The following is a 20,577-nucleotide window of genomic DNA, read 5'->3' as shown; positions in this document are numbered from 1 at the left end:
TTGGATCCAAGATGATTAAACAGAAAGGCCCTGAACTCTCCAAAGAAGAACCAGAAAAACAAAAAGAGCTGCATTTCCAAGAGGCTGTCTGAAGGTAAACTTCAGTAAGGAAGTAACGAGGACTCTAAAATGCACAGAGAATCTGAAAGCCAGCAATGACAGAGGAACAAAGCACAAGGCAGCTCCCACCCTGGCTCCTGAGCCAGGCAGACTCCATCTTTTTGAGGAAAGATAAGCAGAAAGCTCCACAACCCCAGCCATGGCCACGCCCAGCAGCACTAACTGCAAGAGAATCCTATGGTCCTCAATGGCTTTAAATTCAGTCTAGAAAGTTAACTGGAGTCTGAACTACTGCTTTGTTCCTAAAAAGGAACCCACAGTCCTCCCTCTACTGAAAAAGTCTCAGATGCAAGCTACTGTGGAACAGCCACTGCTAAACTGTCTTAGGAGACAGCAAGTAGCCCATCAATACCAGAAAGTCTCAGAGCTGGAACCCAAGAACTTCACTGGGCAGAGAATGCCTCTCTGCATTCCATAACTGTGGAACTGCTGGGTATAATCCCCAGAACCTTGCTCCCTTATCCTGTGCAATCTAGAGAAGAACCCTCTGCTTCTTGGGGCTCAACAACCCACACACAAGCCTAGATGATGAGATCTGAACAAGTCTGCTTCTGCACTCTTAGCATAGAGTGCTGGGTGACCAGGGCAAAAGCCCCATGTCACCCTTGCATGCCAGGTATGAAGTACAGGCGGTTCCTTCTGTGTCCTGCAACTTTGGGACTATGGCTATTGGTGCTACAATCCTTGTAGTAACATGCACTCACCAGTGGGAAGTGGGGAAGGGGGCGTGGCTATTCACATTCCTCCACTACAGGTGGGAGGCTGCCAGGTCCACAGTTCCCAACATAACCAGCATTTGATCTGTGAGACATGGGTAAGGACCTCATTGCATCCTGCAGCTCTAGGACTCTGACTGTTGTTACTCTTAAGACTTAGGGACACGGGCAGTCCCCTTTGAGGCCTGGGGAAGACCCTATTTGCATTCCTAGGCTCTAGAACTGCATGATCCCCAGGATAACATGCACTCGCCATGTGGGACCTGGATAAGGTATCCTTTGAGTACTGCAGCTCTGAGACTGGGACTGTCTGAGCTTTAGTCCAAAGAGTCACCCGAGTTCACCCTGAGTGACCTGGGTAAGAACCCCACTACATCCTAAAGCTCAGAATCTGTGACAGCTTTTTCTGTAAGTCCCAAGGACATCTGTGTTAGCCAGTGGGGCCTGAGGGAAACCCTACCCGCATCCCACAGATCCAGGCTTGCATTAGCTAGTACACAATCCTCACCTCAGCATAACCTGTGATCAACCTGTGGGACCTGGGTAGTCTCCATTGCATCCTGTAACTCTGCAACTGTGACTGTTGGCTCTATAGGTCCCAGCAACACTTGTGCTTGACCTGTGGAACCAGGACAATGCTCCATCTCCATTCTACTATTGCAGACCCACAGATAACAAGGCACAATCCCCCGCATAACCCACGCTTTTCCCATGGAACTTGACAGGGTACCATTCATAACCTGCAGTTCCAAGACTGTGACTATTAGTACTGCATTCCTCCGAGTAACCAGAACCCACCCTATGGGACCTAAGGAATATTATACCTGGATTCCATTACTCCACGCCTACACCTGCCAGAGCACAATCCCCAACATAACCCATGTTCAGCCCTTGGGACTTGAGTAAAGTCCCCATCACATCCTCTAGTGCTGGGACTAGGGATTTTAGAGCTGTAAGTCCCAGAATCACCACACCTACACAGCATGATCTAAGAAAGGTCTCGTTCACATCAGACAGTTCTAGGGCCAGGGCTATTGGTGCCACAAGCTCCAGCATCACTCAGGCTCACCTGGCAAGAAAAAGGACAGCCTTTTCTGGACCCCAAAGAACCAGAAACATGGCTACTGCCATCCATCACAAACCCTAGTGTGATGTGCACCAAACTCTCTAGGGCTTGATGACAAGCATCTTTGGAAGCCTGCCTCTACTATCCCCACAAACTGCTACCAACTAGACAATTGTGGCAATCCTAGACATTGCTGACATAGATTTGTTGCTGAAGAAATCATTCACAAGTTAAACTTCTAGGATTACCTAGAGCCAAAGCCAAAACAACTATGACTGACACCCCACATTTCATCTGAACAAGTCTTTTCCAAGGAAACTTACTCCATAAAGAAGTAACTGTTAAGCAAAATGTGTGAATATCAACATAAGAATATAGGAAACATGAAAAATCAAGGAAGCATGACACCTCCAAATAGTTCTCAACAGTTCTGGAATGAACCATATTTGAAGGAAATCTATGAAAAAATGAAAAAAGAATTCAAAATAATGCTGCTAAGGAAATTCAATGATGGGACGGCATGTGGCATAGCAGGTAAAGCTGCTGCCTGCAGTGCCAGCATCCCATATGGCTGCCAGTTCGAGTCCCAGCTGCTCCACTTCCAATCCAGCTCTCTGCTCTCATCTGGAAAAGTGGTGGTAGATGGCCCAAGTTCTTGGGCCCCTGCACCCACATGGGAGACCAGGAAGAAGCTGCTGGTTCCTGGCTTCGGGTCGGCAGAGCTCCAGCTATTATGGCCAACTGGGGAGTGAACTAGCAGAGGAAAGACTTCCTTCTTTCTTTCTCTCTCTCTCTCTCTCTCTCTCTCTCTCTCTCTGCCTCTCCTTCTCTGTGTAACTCTTTCAAATAAATAATTCTTTAAAAAAAAAAAAAAGAAATTCAGGCCGGCGCCGCGGCTCACTAGGCTAATCCTCCGTCTAGCGGTGCCGGCACACCGGGTTCTAGTCCCAGTCGGGGCACCGGATTCTGTCCCGGTTGCCCCTCTTCCAGGCCAGCTCTCTGCTGTGGCCAGGGAGTGCAGTGGAGGATGGCCCAAGTGCTTGGGCCCTGCACCCCATGGGAGACCAGGAAAAGCACCTGGCTCCTGGCTCCTGCCATTGGATCAGCACGGTGCGCCAGTCGCAGCGCGCCAGCCGCGGCGGCCATTGGAGGGTGAACCAACGGCAAAGGAAGACCTTTCTCTCTGTCTCTCTCTCTCACTGTCCACTCTGCCTGTCAAAAAAAAAGAAAAAAAAGAAAGAAATTCAATGAGATGCAAGAGAATACAGACAGGAAATGAGGAAAACAATGCATGATAGGAATGAGAAATACAACAGAGACAGAAATCATTAAAAAGAATCCATCGAAATTTTGGAGCTGAAAACTTCAAACAATGAAAAAAAAAATACAATTGAGAGCTTCAACAAAATAGACCACACTGAAGAATTTCTAACTTGAGGAAGACACTTTCTAAATAACCCAGTGAGACAAAAATAAAGACAAAAGAATTAAAAAGAACACTTCAGGGGCCGGTGCTGAGGCAGAGTATGTTAAGCCTCCGCCTGCAGTGCTGGCATTCCATATGGGTGCCAGTTCATGTCCCAGCTGCTCCTTTTCTGATCTAGTTCTCTGCTAATGGCCTGGGAAAGCAGTGGAAAATGGCCCAAAGCTTGGGCCCCTGCACTCACGTGGGAGACCTAGAAGAAACTCCCAGATCCTGGCTTCAGATAGGCCCAGCTCCAGCTGTTATGATGGACATTTGAGTAGTGAACCAGCGGATGGAAGGACTTCTCTCTCTGTCTCTCCTTCTCTCTGTCCATAACTCTGTCTCTCAAATAAATAAATAAATAAATCTTTAAAAAAGAAAGAAAGCTTAAGAGATACATAGGGATACCATTAAGTGAACAAGTATTCATATTCTGAAGAAGAAAAGAAGGAAAAAGGCATCAAGAACCTATTGAATGAAACAAGAATTGAAACCTTCCTAAGTTTTGAAATAGACATGCACATCTAAATACAGGAAGCTCAAAGGGCCTCAACCAGAGCCAACTAAAAAAGACACTATGCAAGGCATAATACAGTCATATTGTCAAAAAGTCAAGGACAATGAGACAATCCTAAAGGCAGTAGAGAAAAAACATCAAGTTACATATAAAGGAAAATCCATCTGACTAACAGGAGACCTCTCAGCAGAAACCTTACAGGCCAGAAGAGAATCAGATGATATACTCAAGATATTGAATGAAAAAAAAAAAAAAACTTCCAATCAAGAATATTATATCAAGTGAAGTTATCCTTTATAAGTGAACAAGAAAGAACAGATTTTCCAGAAAAATAAAAACTATAAATATGCATCACCACCAAACAGACCAGGCCAATAAGAAATTCTGAAAAGTCATATATTAGAAGTAAAAAGATCATAACAACCACCATGAAAACATACAGCACAAAATTCACTGAGTACACACACAAAAAGAGAAAGAGAAAAGGAATCCAACTGCTTGATGATGAAACTCTACCAAAACACAAAGAGAGGCAGAAAGAAATGAGGAATATAAAAGCAATCATAAGCAACCAAAAAAATTACAGGAGTTAGTTCTTACCTATCAGTATTAACCTTGAAGACAAATGGATTAAATTCCCCAGTCAGTAGATAAAGGTTGATCAAATGGATAAAAAAAAAAAAGACCCAACTATACGCTGCCAACAAGAAACTTACTTCACAAGTAAAGATACAGACTGAAATGCAGTCTGTATGTAGACTGAAAAAGTAAAGTGTTGGAAAAATATGATACCATGCACATGGAAACCAAAAATGAGATGTAGTAGCTACATTCCTATCAGATAAAACAGATTTTAAATAAAAACTGGAAAAAGAGACAAAGGACATTTCATAGTATTAAGAGAACCAATTCAGCAAGAAGATATAGCAACCATAAATATATACACACCTTTAACTACCCACACATATAAAGCAAATATTATTAGATCTAAAGGAAAAAAAAAAACAGACTCCAAAATAATAACAATGGGGAGACTTTAACACCTAAATACAATAGTGAGGGATATAAACTTAATATTGGGGGACTTCACCCAGAAAGAAAATCAACAAAGATACATCAGAGTTGCTCCAATATGGGAAGCAGTCCATACAGTAGATTCATAAAATGACAATCACTTTAAGTAGCACTCTGAACTCAGAATCAGCCCTTAAGGTATTCTGGTCTGGCTGAAAAGCCCACAAGAGCATTTCAGGCATGGAAAGCCAACACACAGTGGCAAAAATGTCCTACATGAATGACCCTATGAGTGAAACACCCATGGAAAGAAGTAGTCATCAAAGAAGTATGTACTTTTCTCAGAAGGGAGGAGAGAACTTTCACTTTGCTTATGGCCTTGTCTAAATACTGACAGAGCTTGTGGACTCAAAAGGCTTCCATAGAGTAGGCAGCTCATGTCAAGAGCCTCAGGTGATTACTGACAACATACATAGGAGTGTTAACTGTTAAATTAACAACAGGAGTCACTGTGCACTAACTTCCCATGCAGGACCTCTGCCCTTAAAGAACTGTATCAGGAGAGCTAGCAGTAAAACTTGTTTTCAAAGAGTTATTCCATTTTAGTGTATTAAGAGGAGGATATTCTTAGGTCTCATAAGTTCTAGTTATGCCAAAGAGTCCAACTCTAAAGCTTGTTTTCTTAGGTGCTTCTGTAATTAATGATAAAACATGTTCCCAAAGACTTAGTTTCTTTTAATGTATTAAGTAGAGGATATTCTTTTGTCTCATATGTTACAGTTATGTCTAAGTGCTCACAAAAGATGCATCATTCTTGGGTGCTTCTTTAAAGTTAATTAAGTTTCTAAAAAAAAAAAAGTGAAATTAACTTCAGAATGCAATGACTTTCAACAGCCCTTGCTCGACTCTTGAGAAAATCTTTTTTTTCTTTTTTCTTTTCTTTTCCCTTTTTTAATAGAAATTGTTGAATTCTTTACTTACTATAGACTTAATTTTTGGTGTATAAAGTTGACTGAAAATAGATCTTAGTATAAAATACAACTGGGAATAGGAGAGGGAAGAAGAAGAGGGGTGGGAGTGTGGGTAGGTATGGTGGAAGAATCACTATATTCCTAAAGTTGTACTTATGAAATGAATGAAGTTTGTATTCCTTAAATAAAAATTACTTTGGAAAAAAATACTGAAAAGGATGGAACTCTGACAAACCCTTTATATGAGGCCATTGTTATTCTGATACCAAACCAGACAAAACTAAAAACTACAGAAAAATATCCTTGATGAACACAGATGCAAAAATTTTTAACAAAATATTAGCAAATCAAATCCAATGCTACATCAGAATGATCATGTATCATGATCAAATGAAATTTATCCCAGGAATACAAGGGTAATTTAGCACTCACAGATCATAGGTTCCCTTCATAATAAAAACTTTTAACAATTTAGGTACAGAAGGGACATATCTTAGAATAATAAAGGCTATATGTCACAAATACATAGTCAATATCATACTGACTAGGGGAAAGCTAAAAATATTTCCCCACAGATCTGGAACAAGACAAGGATATTAACTTTTCCCACTACTATTCAATATAGTGCTAGAAGTGTTAGCAATAGGAAATAGCATAAAAAGAAATAAAGGGTATAGAATTAGGAAAGAATAAGTCAAAATACCTATGTTTGCAGATGACATGATTTTTTACATGGAAAAATCTAGGCAATCTAGCAAACAGTTGTTAAAAGTCACAGTATACAAAACTACATGCGAAAAAAGATAGCACATTTACAGGCCAATAATGCCTTTGCTGAAAGATAAATCAAGAAAGAAATCCCAGGGGCTGCTGTTGTGGTATAGTGGGTAAAGCCACTGCCTGCGATGCTAGCATCTCATATGGGTACCCATTCATGTTTCAGCTGCTCCACTTCTAATCCAGCTCCCTAATGGCCTGGGAAAGGCAGTGGAAGTCACTGCCACCCCATAGGAGACCTGGAGGAACTCTGCCTTGGCCATTGCCGCATATTAACCAGTGGATGGAAAACTTCTTCTTTCTCTCTCTCTTGTCTTCCTCCACCCCTCTCCCCCTCTCTCTGAACTGACTTTCAAATAAATAAATCTTCACAAAAAAGAAATCCCATTCACAATAGCTACAAAAAAAGTAAATACTTATGAAGAAATTTAACCAAAGATGTGAAAGACCTATACTATAAAAATTATAAAACTTGATAAAAGAAGTCAAGGACACACAAAAAATAGAAAGATATTTCTTGTTCATGGATTGGAATAATTAATAGCATTATAGTGTCGATACCATGTAAACCAGTCTATAGATTCAATGCAATTGCTATCAAAATACCGATGACATTTTCTTTGCATAATTAGAAAAAAAAATCCTAAAATTCATATGGAACCACAAAAAACCTAGGGTAGCCAAAACAATGCTGAGAAAAAAAAATCAAGCTTAAGGCATCACATTACCTGATTTCAAAGCTTACTACAATGTTACAGTAATTAAAACAGCATAGTGGGGCCAGCACTGTGGTGTACTGGGTAAAGCTGCTACCTGCAGTGCCAGCATCCCATATGGGTGCCGGTTCAAGACCTGGCTGCTCCACTTCGGATCCAGTTTTCTGTTATAGCATGAGAAAGCAGAAGATGGCTCAAATGCTTGGGCCCCTGCACCTACATGGAAGACCCAGAAGAAGCTCCTGGCTCCTGGCTTCAGATTGGCCCAGCTCTGACCTTTGTGGCTATTTAAGGAGTAAACCAGCGAATGGAAGATTTCTCTCTCTCTCTCTACCCATGCCTTTTTGTAACTCTGCCTTTCAAATAAATAAATAAATCTTAAAAAAAGAAAAACAGCACGGCACTGGAATAAAAACCAACACTTAGATCAATGGAATAGAACAGAGAGCCCAGAAATTAACCCATTACATACAGCAAATTGATTTTTGACAAAGGTACCGAGAACATACATTGGAGAAAGGATAGTGGGAACAGTGCTGATAAAACTGGATACATGTGTAGAAGAATGAAATTGGATCCCTACCTCTTACCAAATAGAAAAACCAACTCAAGATGTGTCAAAAACCTTAACATAAGACCTGAAACTATGAAATTCCTAGAAGAAAATATAAGAGAACATTCTAAGACACTGGTTTATATAAAATTGGATTATATAAAACTCACAATGCTTTTGCACAGCAAAGGAAACAATCAATAAAATCAGAGAAAATATTTGCAAGCTACTTAACCAAGAAATGATTAATATTCAGAATATATCAGGAACTCAAAAAACTCAACAACAACAACAACGAAAAATCTAGTTAGGAAATGGGAAAAGGACCTGAATAGATAATTGTCAAAAGAAATACAAGTGGCAAAATGCTCACTATCCCTAGCCTTCAGGGAAATGCAAATCAAAACAATGAGATATTAATGGCTATTATAAAAAAGACAGAAACCGACAAACGCTGGTGGGGGTGCAGAGCAAGGGGAATTCCTACATACTGTTGGTGTGAATGGAAATTAGCAGAACTGCTATGGAAAACAGTATGGACATCTCTTTAAAAACTAGAAATGCTATTGCCATATGATCGATCTAGTAATGCTACTTCTGACTATATACCCAAAAGAACTGAAAACAAAATCCTAGAGATAACTGCACACCTATGTTCACTGCAGCATTATTCACAACAGTCAAAAGGTGATGGCAGCCCTAATGTCCACAGACAGATGAACAGATAAAGAAAATGTGACACACATATCAATAGATTATTATTCAGCCATAAAAAAAAAAAAGAAGGAAATCCTGGCACACACTACAACATGGAAAAACCTTGAAGATAATATGCCAAGTGAAATAAGACAGTCACAAAAGGACAAATACTGCATGATTCCACATATATGAGATATTTATAGCATCAAAATCATGGAAACAGAAATTAGTATTTTTGTCAGGACTGGTAGAATGGGAAAACTAAGAACTCTGTTCTAGGGACAGAGTTTCCATTTTATAAGATGAAATGTTTTAGAGGTCTGTTTATACAACAATGCGAATATACATAACAAACTGTATACTACCAAACTGTATACTTAAAAATGACTAAGAGAATAATTTTATATTATGATTTTTAAACCATAATTTTTAAATATTTATGGATAAAAGAAAGAACCACTATTCTACAAGTTAAAAGTAGTTATACTCAGAAATTCATTAATTTTGCTTTTAATAAATCAAGCATTAAGTAACTAAAGTGTACATATCTAAATAGCATGTTATCTCACCTGTAACTCTTGTGATTTACGAGCTTGTTCCTGCTTGATACTGTTAACCATACTTTCTTTCACCTCATCCAATATAGTGTATAAACTATCAAATTCTTCATCTAATTCTGAAAGTATGTTAGAAGAATTTTCCTGTTTAAAAAACAGAATAGTAATTTTACTGAAAATCTGTCAAACATTAAAAACTAAAAGACATATTTAAAGGAGAGGATATATTTACATTATAAACTATCTTAGATTTTAGAATGAGATAAACGCAAGAAGTTAGCTACGGATGCTATAGTACATCAGCTACACAATGAGTTACACTGCCTTTTATAGACTGGCCCATATTCTCTTCACGTTTTGTAATACTGTTTCCACAGGACAAGATGAAAAGTTGATTTAAAGCACCCAACTCTGTCCAGACCTTCACATTCTAAGACAGACCTAAATCAGAGGTTCTTCACTTTTGGTGTTTATCAGAATCTGTGTGGAAGCATTTTAATAAAATATTCCAGAGATTTTAATTCAGTAATTCTCAGAGAGAGTTTGGGCATACAGTGAGGGTTTGATTTTGTGTAAATTTTAAAATCATGCAGGTACTGCAAAACACTGCCATTGATACAAGCTACACAAAGCTTAAATGACTAAGCAATTTCTTACTGGTCCTAAGAGATTTATCAGTCACTTAATTTTATTGCTAGGAGGAACAACAGACATCATCTAATGACTAGAATTTGCAGTCAAATTCCTACATTTACAGACAAAAATACAGCTGATTTGCTCAAAGCCATGTAACTAGTTACTAGCAGTATAGCCAATAAAGCATTCCAAATCTCTTGACTTCCCAGAGTTCCCCATTGCTTCACTATGTGGGAAGCTGCTATTTCAACAAGAAATAAAATACTTGTGTCATCCCTAATAAGCATTATTCACACTTCAAGTAATTATGAGTTTAAAAAAAAAGTTCTTAAGGAATTTTTCAATTCAGATAATCATTCAATTAAGAGAAGCAAACTGCCGGCACCGCGGCTCACTAGGCTAATCCTCCACCTAGCGGCGCCGGCACACAGGGTTCTAGTCCCGGCCGGGGCGCCGGATTCTGTCCCGGTTGCCCCTCTTCCAGGCCAGCTCTCTGCTGTGGCCAGGGAGTGCAGTGGAGGATGGCCCAAGTGCTTGGGCCCTGCACCCAATGGGAGACCAGGAGAAGTACCTGGCTCCTGCCATCGGATCAGTGCGGTGCATCGGCTGCAGCGCGCCAGCCGCAGCGGCCCTTGGAGGGTGAACCAACGGCAAAGGAAGACCTTTCTCTCTGTCTGTCTCTCTCTCACTGTCCACTCTGCCTGTCAAAAAAAAAAAAAAAAAAGAGAGAGAGAGAGAAGCAAACTGACACTGGTTAAGAGAATACATGTTTATAAACCACTGGAGTTAACAAAAAAGGGTGTTAACCATTTTCCTAATTTACAAAGGTAACAACAATTTGTGGAAGGAGTGTATACCCTGGAGGACAGAAGACCTAACTCAAATCTCATGTTAGCCTCTCAGTTCACAGACTGACCTTGTGCTTAAATTCCTGCACCTCAGTTTATCCATCCACAAAAAGGAACTGGACCGCTCTTCCCCTCTCAATCACCTATTGGCACACTTTTACTGTCTCTTGCCTACTTCCCCTCACGCCCCATCTTCAGTGACAAAGATACAGTTTAATTCTCTCCTTTTTTTTCCCTGGAGTCCAAAGTAGAATTCCAATAGTTTGTCAATCAAAATAATAATTTGAGCTAGCTCTATCTTAAGGTCCCTTTTTCCAGATGTCAAATGTGGTGATTCTCTTCAGCATACAACAAAAGTTTCAGAACCACTAGCTCTTGGCTTATTTAAAGAAAATGGATTCACAAAATTTCCAATTAGATAGTTTGAGAAAAATAATTAAAATGGTAAAGATCATAAACAACTAACTTTTTTTTTTTTTTTTTTGACAGGCAGAGTGGACAGTGAGAGAGAGAGACAGAGAGAAAGGTCTTCCTTTGCCGTTGGTTCACCCTCCAAGGGCCGCTGCGGCTGGCGTGCTGCAGCCGATGCACCGCACTGATCCGATGGCAGGAGCCAGGTACTTCTCCTGGTCTCCCATGGGGTGCAGGGCCCAAGTACTTGGGCCATCCTTCACTGCACTCCCTGGCCACAGCAGAGAGCTGGCCTGGAAGAGGGGCAACCGGGACAGAATCCGGCGCCCCGACTGGGACTAGAACCCGGTGTGCCGGCGCCACAAGGCAGAGGATTAGCCTAGTGAGCTGCGGCACCGGCCAACAACTAACTTTAATTACAGAAAATTCAGAAATAAAGGACATATAAAAACTATGAAGTTTAACAGGTCAAGAAGCTGATAGCTGCCTAGATTAATATAAACAAAAAGCACTTCTCTTGTTATATAATAGGAACGGATTCACTATCTATCTGTCTATAAATTGTCTATGCTTATTTCACAAAGAAATGACCCTTACATTCACCAAGACACACTCATGGGAAAACAATATCAGATTATCTTTCCAATATTTTATTCTTAATTTTAATTGACAAATAATAACTATATATATATATATATGGAGTACAATGTGATTTTTGATATGTAGAAAGATTAAATCAAGTTAATTAACATAACCATCACCTAACCTATTTATTTTGTATGTGGTGAGAGCATTTAAAATCTATTGCTAGCAATTCAAAAATACATTATTAACAACGGTCATTATGCTGTGCAATCAGTCTATAGAACTTACCCCTACATGGAATTTTGTACCCTTTGACTTACATATCCTTCCCCCTACAAAATTCTCTACTCAATTTAACTACCATCTACTCACTGCTTCTATGAGTTCAACAGTTTTTAATTTCATGTATAAGTGAGATCATGCAGTAGTTACCTTTCTGTGCCTGGCTATTTTTTTAACATAAGGTCCTCCAGGTTCATCCACATTGCTGGAAATGACAGAATTTCCTTCTGTTTAAAGGCTGTATAATATTCCACTGTATATATGAAGAGTTTTCAAAAGTTTCATGGAAAATACACATTATATAAACACTATGCATGGATTTAAAATCTTTTGTACCAAAATAAATTTGTCTTTGAATTGCATTTTCCACAATATTTTTGAAGTACCCTCATATAAACAGTACATATTATGTGTCCACTCTCGCCTTGAATGGGCACGTAGGTTGTTTCCATATCTTGGCTATTGTGAACAGTGCTGCAGTGAACATGGGAGTGCAGCTATCTCTTCACTATATAGACCTCAATTCCTTCGGATATATACTTAGAAGGAGAACTGTTGGATCATATGGTATTTAAAATTCTATTTAAATTTTTTGAGGTACATCCATACTGTTTCACAAAGTACTTGCAGCATTTTACATTCCCACCTATGGTGCACAAGGGTTTCCTTTTCTCCACATTTTCATCAACACAAATCTTTCTTCTTTTTGATTACAGCAATTCTAACAAGTGTGAAATGATATATCATTGTGATTTTTTTTTTGGACAGGCAGAGTTAGTGAGAGGGAGAGACAGAGAGAAAGGTCTTCCTTTTGCCGTTGATTCACCCCTCAAGTGGCTGCTATGGCCAGCGTGTTGCAGCCGGCACGCTGCACCAATCCAAAGCCAGGAGCCAGGTGCTTCTCCTGGTCTCCCATGCGGGTACAGGGCCCAAGGACCTGGGCCATCCTCCACTGCACTCCTGGGCCACAGCAGAGAGCTGGCCTGGAAGAGGAGCAACCGGGACAGAATCTGGCGCCCCGACCAGGACTAGAACCCGGTGTGTGCCAGCGCCGCAGGTGGAGGATTAACCTAGTGAGCAGGGCGCCAGCCTTATCATTGTGATTTTAAACTATAGTTCCCTATTAGAGATGTTGAGCATTTTTCCCATATCAGTTGGCCATTCAAATGTCTTTTTATGGTGAATGTCTGTTCAGGTCTTTTACACACTTTTTTAATTATCTGTTTTCTTGTCCTTGAGTTGAATTCCTTATATATTTTGGATATTAGTTTCTTATCAGGTATATGGTTTGCAAGTAATTTATCCCTGTCCATGGATTGTTTCTTCACTCTGTTGTTTGCCGCCTTTACTAGTCACAATATTTTTTTAGTCTGATGCAATCTCATTTGTCTAGTTTTATTTTCTGGAGTCCTAGCTCTGAAGCTTTTCCCTTAAGTTTTCTTCTAATACTTATACAGTTTCAAGGTGTAAAAGTAAATATTTGATTCATTTTGAGTTACTTTTTTTAATATGGCAAGAGAGAGAGGTCTAGTTTCATTCTTCTGCATATGGATATCCAGTTTCCCCAACATCTTTTATAGAAGATACTGTCGTTTCACCAAGGTATGTTCTAGTACCTTGGTTGAAAATAAAATGGCTGTAGGTGTGCAAATTTATTTTTGGAATCTCTATTCTGTGCCAGTCAACGTTTTTTTTTTTAATTTTTTTAAAAAAGATTTATTTATTTATTTGAAAGGCGGAGTTACAGAGAAGCAGAGGCCAAGAAAGAGACGTCTTCCATCCACTGGCTCATTCCCCAGATGGCCGCAATGGCTAGAGCTGCGCCAATCCAAAGCCAGGAAGCAGGAGCTTCTTCTGGGTCTCTCATGCAGGTACAGGGGCCCAAGGACTTGAGCCATATTACACTGCTTTCCCAGGCCATAGCTGGTAGCTGGATCAGAAGAGCAGCTGGGTCTCAAACCGGCGCCCATATGGGAATGTCAGAACTCCAGGCAGCAGCTTTACCCAATACGCCACAGGGCCGGCCCCAATATGCTTGTTTTTATGCCAGTACCATGTCCTATTAATTGAAGTAGCTTCATAATATATTTGACATCAGGAAATGTGATGCCTTCAGCTTTGCTCCTTTTGCTCAAGATTCTTTTAGCTATTGGCATCTCTTGTTGGTCCATACAGGTTTTAGAGTTATTTTTGTATTTACACAAAAAATGATATTGGAATTCTGATAGGAATTGCACTGAAATTTATACACTGCTTTGGGTAGTATGGACATTTTAACAATATTTATTCTAATCCATGAACATGAGATATATTTCCATTTGTTACGTCTTCTTCAATTTCTTTCATCAATGCTTTGTTTCAACATATATGTCTTTAACTTCTTAAATGTGTATGTGTATGTATGTGTGTATGCGATAGGATATGAAATTATTTCCCTAATTTTTTAAATGGTTCATTTTCATGTACAGAATGTTACTGACTTTTGTGTGGTTCTGTATCTTGTCACTTTACTGAATTCATTTATCAGTTCTAACAGGATTTTGGTAGGGGCTGTAAGAGTTTTCTATACATAAAATCATGTCATCTGCAGACAATTTCATCTCTTCCTTTTCTATCTGATTATCTTTAATTTCTTTTCTTGCCTAATTGCTCTGGAACAGAAATGGCAAGAGTGAGCATCCTTGACTTCCTTCTGATTTGAGAAGAAAAGCTTTCAACTTTCACACTGAGTACAACGTGAGCTGTGGGTTTTTCATGTGTGGCTTTTTTGTGTTGAGACACATTTCTTCTATTTCTTATTTTTGAGAGTTTTAATAGTGAAAGGATACTGAATTTCATCAAATCCTTTTTCTGCATCTGAGATGATCATGTGACATTCATTCAGTTAACATAGTATATCACATTTTTTTCATTACATATGTTGAACTGTCCTTGAATGCTAGAGATAAATCCCACTTGATCATAGTTAACGATCTATTTAACATTCTGTTCTATTCATTTGGATAGTATTTTCTTGAGGATTTTGCATCTATGTTTATCAGCAAAACAGGTCTATATTTTTCTCTTCTTGTAGTGCCCTGCTCTGGCTCTTCAAGTTTTTGGAAGAGTGTGAGAAGGACTGGTATTAATTCTTTAAATGTTTGACAGAACTCAGCAGTGAAGCCATCAAGTCCTAGGCTTTTCTTTGATGGGAAACTTTTTATTAGTGATTCAATTTGATTTCTTTTCTCATTCTTGGTCTGTTCAGTATTAGTAGATTGTATGCTTCTAGGAAATCATCAGATGATCTTGAGCTGCCTTCCAAAACAACATTTAATTACTTACAGTATGGATTATCTGCCTGAACTTGCAACCATTTCCTTGAGTATTTCTCTCCTTCCTCACTGGGCACTTTTATCTTTGAGTTTTATGTTTTATTTTCATCTACTTTTGTAAGTAGACCTTTTACCATCTACATTTTCCTTTCACTATTTACTGTAACAGAAGCTTTTTATTTCCCAGTACTTTTGAAAGGATACAATTTTCTCTCAATCAAAATTAGAAAAGAAAAACATCAAATGGACAAAAATGAGTACTGTAATAGTCTCTACAATTTCAGCCTTTTCCTTCTTCCTTTCCATTTGACTTTTCCAGTGAGAAGTAGGGAATAGCAAAGAAAGCATTTTTACTTTATTTACCATTTTAAAACCCTACTCTCACCTCCATCAGTTTATAACTTAGAGTTAATGAAGTATATTCACACTTTGTATCTGACTCAACAATTTTATACAAATTTTTAAGAAAAAAAGGTTCATACCTGAACTCCTTTTAGTGTATGATTTAGAGTATCAATAAAATTCTGTATTTCATCATTTTTATTTGCCAGAGTTGAAATGATCCTTTGCAGAGCTTCCTAAGATTTAAAATAGCAATAAAAGGGAGTTACAAACCTCAAAAGAATCATTGTCTAAACAAATTTTTATTATGTAAGAGTATACTGAATAATAAGTTACAGTAATATAAAGCTTCTTGTTCAAATTTGCAAAGGTCTATGATTACAAAAGACAAGATAGGCATTTCTACTGTTTCAAATCCTCTTACTCCCACTATACAACTTAATCACTATAATAATCTCATACTGGAAATAAACTTTAAAATAATCAGTATTATTTAATAGCAATAGGTCATAAAGTCATGGCAATAGAATAGCATCAAATCCTTAAATATTACAAAAATAAATGGGAACTTTTAATATAGCATCAGATTACAGGCAAGAAAATAAGGAGACACTGAAATTCATTTTATTTATAAAAATTAAAACTATATTTAAGTGTTTTAGTTTAGTTACAATAAACTAAGCTGTAAAAAGGAGATCAGCGGACCTAAGAAAGACGAGTTTTCCAAACACACATCCAAGATAGGTTTTATATGTATTTAACAGCCACATAATGGTGGTTAAAAAAAAAAGTTCTGTACAACTTGAAGACTGTTTATGGTAGCCTTCACTTAGTAATATTTGGCTCTTTCTGTTTAATGGACTATATCTGCATTCCTCTTCTACTCCTACTAATGGCTGGGTCACAACCTTACCATACAGATAAGAAAATGGAGATTCAACAGTTGCCCACAGTGGCACCACTATTAAAGTGTCATGCTCAGTGTCTCTCCAAAGTCCACACCCTTAACCACTTTAACACTCTAAATGCAATCAATTAGCCACATCCGGCAGACCCATACAACAGATATATATTCTTTAAACATTTAGTTTGCCAACATTTTTCAGTGACATAGAAAATGTCATGTAGAGAATCATAGCTTGAGCTTAAGCTCTGTCTGCTGTTAGGCACATTCAGTGAACTTCTGGGTAAAAATTGTAATATTTTACCAGAGGATTAAGGGGACCTTCTGAAAGATATCTTATTCGATAAAAAAAGGATCGAGTTCAAAAACAGAATTTCAATCATCATAATATATGTGAGTTCAACAAAAATTGAAGAAAATTTCACACACACAAAAAAAACCTGAAACACTAGTATACAAAAATGGCAGATTTAGTTCACAGCCAAAAAAAAAAAAATCTCCCTAGCACAAAATTGCTTTCCACATTTTTCTATGTTTGTTGGCCTAACTTTAGTAGAAAACTTTGTATTCAAGGACTTCTGTAGCAAAAACTCTGGAGATAACTCTAACACGTTGCCCCAGCTAGGTAAAACTCTGAGTTCCAAAGAGTTTAATGAGAATTCTACCTTTTTAAAACTTATGTTACTTACTGAATTTAGTTAAAGACATGTAAACACTCTAATTTTTATCAGGTCTTCCAGCTAATCCTCTGTATCTTCAAGAGCTACCTACCTGCTCAAAGTCAATTGCCTCTGGTCTAACAGTGATGTTAGAAGTCAGAATACAGCCTTTACCAACTGCAGTGTTCTCCTTCTCCTTAGAGTAGCACTGTCCAATAGACATATACTATGAGCCAATAGTAGGTACATCAAAAAAAAGTAAAAGAGAAATAGGTGACATTAATTTTACTGTTTTATTTAACCTAATAAATCCAAAATATGACTTCATATTAATTTAATAATTTAATAATTATTGAGTTACTGTTGGGAGGTGAGGGGTGCTAAGTCTTCAAACTCCAGTTACACTTAACAGCCTACCTCAATTCAAATTAGTTATATTTCAAGTGCTCGAAATCCACTTATGCCTAGGAGCTACCATACTAGTCAACAGAATTAAAGGACTGTATTCATTCAGTCTATAAATGTCTAACAGTCGAGGTAAAGAAGATATTCTCTACTGATCTTATTCATTTGAAGTTAAAAACAAGCAAACTAAAAGATTTCTGAACTTTTTTCTTGGATGACCAGAATTTCTTAATGTGCTTATGTTACATCAAATTCTTAAATGACAATAGCTATATGCAAATATAAGTTAAAATGCTACAACCAAGTTCCTTTATCAGAATTTCATTAATTTCTCAGTTGTTATTTATATAAATATTGCCTTTTAAAAAAAAAGATTTATTTATTTATTTGAAAGTCAGAGTTACACAGAGAGAGAAGGAAAGGCACAGAAAGAGGGGTCTTCCATCCGCTTGTTCACTCCTCTGATGGCTGCAACAGCCAGGGCTGAGCCAATCCAAAGCCAAGAGACAGGAGCTTCTTCTTGGTCTTCCACACGGGTACAAGGGCCCAAAGTATTTGTGCCATCTTAGACTGTTTTCCAAGGCCATAGCAGAAAGCTAAATCAGAAGTGGAGCAGCTGGGACTTGAACCAGTGTCCATATGGGATGCCAGCACTGCAGGTGGTGGCTTTACCCACTACGCCACAGTGTCGGCCCATAAATATTGCCTTTTTTTAAATAGAAAACTTTTATTTAATAAATATAATATAAATTTTGAAAATACAGCTTTTGTATTATAGCAGTCCTTCTCCCCATAACCACCCTCCCACCCGCAAACCAACCCATCTCCTACTCCCTCTCCCATCCCATTCTTCATTAAGATTCATTTTTAATTATCTTTAAATACAGAAGTCTGCAAATACTAGCTGATAGAATAAAAAAGGGAGAGAACGATCCAACATGGGAAGTGAGATACACAGCAGACCCATAGAATGGCAGATGTCCTAAACAGCACTCTGGCCTCAGAATCAGCCCTTAAGGCATGCGGATCCGGCTGAAAAGCCCATGAGAGTATTTCAGGCATGGAAAGCCAAGACACTCTGGGGGAGAAAAAAAAGTGACCTAAATGAAAGATCTCCACGAGTGAGATCCCAGTGGAAAGAATGGGTCATCAAAGAAGGAGGTACCTTTCTCTGAAGGGAGGAGAGAACTTCCACTTTGACTATGGCCTTGTCTAAATACGATCAGAGTCGGTGAACTCAAAAGGCTTCCATAGCCTTGGCAGCTCATGACAATAGCCTAGGGTGATTACTGAGGCCATAAACAAGAGTGTCAATTTGTTAAGTCAACAACAGGAGTCACTGTGCACTTACTCCTCATGTAGGATCTTTGTCCTTAGTGTGCTGTACATGGAGATTTAATGCTATAACTAGTACTCAAACAGTATTTTTCACTTTATGTTTCTGTGTGGGAGCAAACTGTTGAAATCTTTACTCAATGTACGCTAAACTGATCTTCTGTATATAAAGAGAATCGAAAATGAATCTTGATGTGAATGGAAGGGGAGAGGGAGTGGGAAAGGGGAGGGTTGCGGGTGGGAGGGATGTTATGGGGGGGAAGCCAACGAATATAAATTTCCAAAGCTGTACTTTGGAAATTTATATTCATTAAATAAAAGTTAAAAAAAATCAATTGTGGTTGTGAAGTCACAAAAATCACTGCTCACTGATGATTCTGGTTAGAGAAGACATTCTGGGGATCACAGAATGCCAACATACATATAGAGGTTGACAGCTGACAAAAACAAAACCATATAAGTACAGCTAACATGTAAATTATATAAACGCAAAGAACAATCAGGATAATGTTACCCATTCTGCATGGTATTGTCCCATACCTCCAAAAAATTACACCCTTAGGTTATATTAATCTTTACCATCGTCTTTTAATTCATTTAAAATTCTGCTATTATCATAAAACAAAAGAACCTTTCTAATTTGTATTGACCAAAGAAGTTTTAGTAGCAATATTTCTTTTTTTTAAAAGACTTATTTTATTTGCTTGAAAGGCAAGAACCAGAAAGAGAGAGTCAGGCACAGAGAAATATCTTCCATCAGTTGGTTCACTCCCTAAATGCCTTCAACCACTGTGGCTGGGCCAGGCCAGACCTAACCCAGGATCCAGAAATTTCAGCTGGGTCTTCCACATGGGTGTCAGGGGTCCAAGCACTGGGGCCATCTTCTAGTGCTTTCCCAAGCACATGAGCAGAGATTTGGATAGGAAGTAAAGCAGGTGGGACTCAAACCCAGGTTCATATAGGATGCCAATATAACAAGCAGTGGCACAACCTGCTGTATACAACACTAGCCCCAGTAGCAATATTTCTAAAAAGAAATCCTGTAATGTGCATATTGAAGTATTTGAGGGAATGATATTCTATATGCACTGCCTAAGGCTTTAAAAATACTATACCTCTCCAGAAAGTAGTTAGGAAAACAAAGGTCTCTCAAAACCAATATAGTATTTTTTAAAAACATGGATTCATTATTTGAAGAGAGAACATTCATGTTTAATTTTAACTGGGGGTTCCAATAAAGTACGAGGCCTACCAAGCATACCTAAAAGGGCCCAAATACTGAAAAAAAAGATGCTTTACCTTATTGTAAAGCTACAAAGACTAACGGCCTAGAGGATTTTTCAGGAAATACATTGCAACTCTAGGTAAGAAAAACATTGGAGTCTTGACTATAATGCAACAGATCTTCAAAAAGTCTGTAGAAAACATGTAATATAGGGGCCAGCGCTGTGGCCTAGTGGGTGAAGCTGCTGCCTGAAGTGCCAGCATCCCATGTGGGTGCAAGTTCAAGTCCTTGGACCCTTGCATCCACATGGGAGACCAGGAGAAGGCTCCTGGCTCCTGGCTTCGGATCAGGGCAGCTCTGGCCACTGTGGCCATCTGGGAAGTGAACCAGTAGATGAAAAACCCCTCTCCCTCTCTCTCTCTCTCTCTTTGCCTCTGCCTCTCTCTAACTCTGCCTTTTA

General features: G+C 38.7%; 1 protein-coding gene across 23 annotated transcripts in view; it reads right to left on the bottom strand.

The window, feature by feature from the left end:
• The window catches only part of FSD1L (fibronectin type III and SPRY domain containing 1 like), a 94,428-nt gene that overhangs the window by 62,838 nt on the left and 11,013 nt on the right, over positions 1 to 20,577 (bottom strand). For 6 of the 23 annotated variants that reach the window (XM_089318941.1, XM_089318924.1, XM_089318976.1 and 3 more), the window contains exons 2-3: positions 15,730 to 15,825; positions 9,184 to 9,315 (exon numbers count right to left, since the gene is read on the bottom strand). The exons of 5 other annotated variants lie outside the window; for them this stretch is intronic. Coding sequence is in view for 8 of the 18 variants with exons in the window: in XM_008257148.5 (XP_008255370.1) it covers positions 9,184 to 9,315; positions 15,730 to 15,825 (228 nt within the window). In the remaining 10 variants the exon portion in view is untranslated. Of the gene's footprint in view, positions 1 to 9,183; positions 9,316 to 15,729; positions 15,826 to 17,264; positions 17,379 to 20,577 lie in introns of all 23 variants that reach the window. 12 more of the 23 variants (XM_008257054.5, XM_002708137.6, XM_051855998.3 and 9 more) reach the window with 4 other exon arrangements.

Source organism: Oryctolagus cuniculus, chromosome 1 (assembly GCF_051225735.1).
Source record: "Oryctolagus cuniculus isolate XC-2025 breed Fujian yellow rabbit chromosome 1, ASM5122573v1, whole genome shotgun sequence".
Taxonomy (NCBI): Eukaryota; Metazoa; Chordata; class Mammalia; order Lagomorpha; family Leporidae; genus Oryctolagus; species Oryctolagus cuniculus.
The sequence above is the reverse complement of the archived record's forward strand: the minus strand, read 5'-3'. Positions and strand labels throughout refer to the sequence as shown.